At 49.1% G+C, this 2517-nt stretch overlaps 1 protein-coding gene across 4 annotated transcripts in view; it reads right to left on the reverse strand.

Annotated features, from left to right (window-relative positions):
- Positions 1-2517, reverse strand: part of ITPA (inosine triphosphatase (nucleoside triphosphate pyrophosphatase)) — an 18934-nt gene that overhangs the window by 6224 nt on the left and 10193 nt on the right. For all 4 annotated transcript variants that reach the window (XR_001001910.1, XM_011943317.1, XM_011943315.1 and 1 more), the window contains one exon: positions 960-1075. Coding sequence is in view for 3 of the 4 variants with exons in the window: in XM_011943317.1 (XP_011798707.1) it covers positions 960-1075 (116 nt within the window). In the remaining variant the exon portion in view is untranslated. The remainder of the gene's footprint in view (positions 1-959; positions 1076-2517) is intronic.

Raw genomic sequence — 2517 nt, forward strand, 5'->3', positions numbered from 1 at the left:
GTCCAGCTATGTTTTGTATTTTTAGTAGAGACAGGGTTTTGCTATGTTAGCCAGGCTGTTCTTGAACTCCTGACCTCAGGTAATCTACCTGCCTCGGCCTCCCAAAGTGCTGGGATTACAGACGTGAGCCACCACGCCCGGCCTCGTTTTTAGATTATTTGTAAAGATGGGGTCTTGTTATGGTGCCCAGGCTAATCTTGAACACCTGGGCTCAAGAAAGCCTCCCACCTGGGACTCCCAAAGTGCCTGGATTACAGGTGTAAATCACCAAACCTGGCCAAGAATTAACATTGTATACTTGAACCCTGGAGGCAGAGGTTGCAGTGAGCTGAGATGACACCACTGCACTCCAGCCTGGGCAACACAGCAAGACTTTGTCTCAAAAAAAAAAAAAAATTAAGATTCTATTATACATAAACACGAAAAGCTGGAAAGGCTGAGAGACAGTCAAGCACCTTGGCAGTTGGATAAGGAAATCTGAGCTTGGAGAAGTCTGGGCTATACATGTAGATTTGATCCAAGTGTGGTTTCTTACTAACAACAACAAAAAAGAAAAAAGAAAAAGAAAAAGAAAAAAAAAGTAGTTTTGGGAGTTGTCACCTTCAGTTTGCTCTTCAGGGTCTATTAGGCCTCAGAAGCTGTTAGCCAAGCGTTTCCCTGAAACGACAGCCTCAGGGGTCAAACCGGTTTCAGAATTGACAACACTTCCATTGTCCTGACCAGGGGCGCCCCTCAGCAAGGCGAAGGTAACTACTCTGGCCCCAGGGTACCCTTTCCACCACCCTCCTAGGATTGACAGCACTTCTACCTATGCTGCCCAGGGGAGCCTCTCAGCAAGGCAAGGTATCTTTGGCCCCAAGGCGCCCTTCCCCACCCTCCCGCAGACCCGGGGCGGTCGGCTCCTGTCGCGGCACCCCCTGGCGGCGCGCGGCGGGAACTGCATCAAGTTGGTTACGCACCGAGGTCCGGCCCCTGAACAGGCGCACGGGCTGGCTTGGGTCCCCGGTGCTGAGTGCAAACGTGCAGAGCGCGTAGGCTGACTTGTCCTCGAACCCAGCCAGGAGCTGGTAGAGACCTGTGGGTGGGCAGTGAGGGCTCAGGGCATCCCTACTGGCTAACTCCCACTCCCGCTCTCAAGAAGCCCACTAAGGGTGGGGAGGCAGGAATTCCCTAAAAAGGGAAATTAGGTCTCAATTGGGGTAGCGGGGGCGGCAGAGCCCAAGGCAGCGGGACTAGGCTTGAGATGGAAGTCTCTGGGCATTCTCGCTTCCCTCTAGCACAGGCTGACGACACAAGGCTTTATTTAAAGTCAGAAAACTAGCCAATGCAGTGTGGACCTTGTTTGACTCCTGATTCAAAACTAACCAACTGTAGGCCGGGCACGGTGGCTCACGCCTGTAATCCCAGCACTTTGGGAGGCCAAGGTGGGCAGATCACGAGGTCAGAAGATCGAGACCATCCTGTCTAACACGGTGAACTCCGTCTCTACTAAAAACACAAAAAAAATTAGCCAGGTGTGGTGGCAGGCACCTGCAGTCCCAGCTACTCGGGAGGCTGAGGCAGGAGAAAGGCGTGAACGCGGGAGGCGGAGCTTGCAGTGAGCTGAGATCGCTCCACTGCACTCCAGCCTGGACGACAGAACAAGACTCCGTCTCAAAAAAACAAAACAAAACAAAAAAACTAACCAACTTTAATAGGTACTTTTTCTACAACCAAGGAAATCCAAAAAATGATTAGGTAATATTAGAAAATGATTATATTTTAGTTATTTAACAGTTTCTTAATTTTTCACCTTTTAGAAATACAGTGGCTGCATTTGGTAGCTCATACCTGTAATCCCAACACTTTGGGAGGCCAAGGTGGGTGGGTCGCTTGAGCTCAGGAGTTTGAGACCAGCCCGAGCAACATAGTGAGACCTCACCTCTACAAAAAACACAAAAATTAGCTAGGCATGGTGGCTTACACCGGTAGTCCCAGCTACTCAGGAGGCTGAGGTGGGAGGATCATTTGAGCCTGGATGGTGGGCACTGAGCTGAGATTGAGCCACTGCACTCCAGCCTGGGCAACAGAGGGAGACCCTTGTCTCCAAAAAAAATTAAAACAAATAAAAATAAATACAAGCTGAAGAACTTACTGATGATATGGTGTCTGTGATTTGCCTTAAAATACTGGACTTAGGAAAAATAAGAGGGGTTATAGATGTCACAAAACAGGCATTGTGCTGATAACCCTGGAAGCTGGTTGATGGCGACTGAGGTTCATTATTCTACTATGCTTTTTTTAATTGGCAAACAATAACTGTATATATTTATGCCCATTATCCTATTATGATATTCTACTGTGCAGATTTGAAATGCTCTATAAAGTGGTTTTTTTTTTTTTTTTTGAGACGGAGTCTTGCTCTGTCACCCAAGCTGGAGTACAGTGGCGCGATCTCGGCTCACTGCAAGCTCCACCTCCCGGGTTCACGCCATTCTCCTGCCTCAGCCTCCTGAGTAGCTGGGACTACAGGCGCCC

Source organism: Colobus angolensis, unplaced genomic scaffold (genome assembly GCF_000951035.1).
Source record: "Colobus angolensis palliatus isolate OR3802 unplaced genomic scaffold, Cang.pa_1.0 Scaffold219, whole genome shotgun sequence".
Classification (NCBI taxonomy): domain Eukaryota; kingdom Metazoa; phylum Chordata; class Mammalia; order Primates; family Cercopithecidae; genus Colobus; species Colobus angolensis.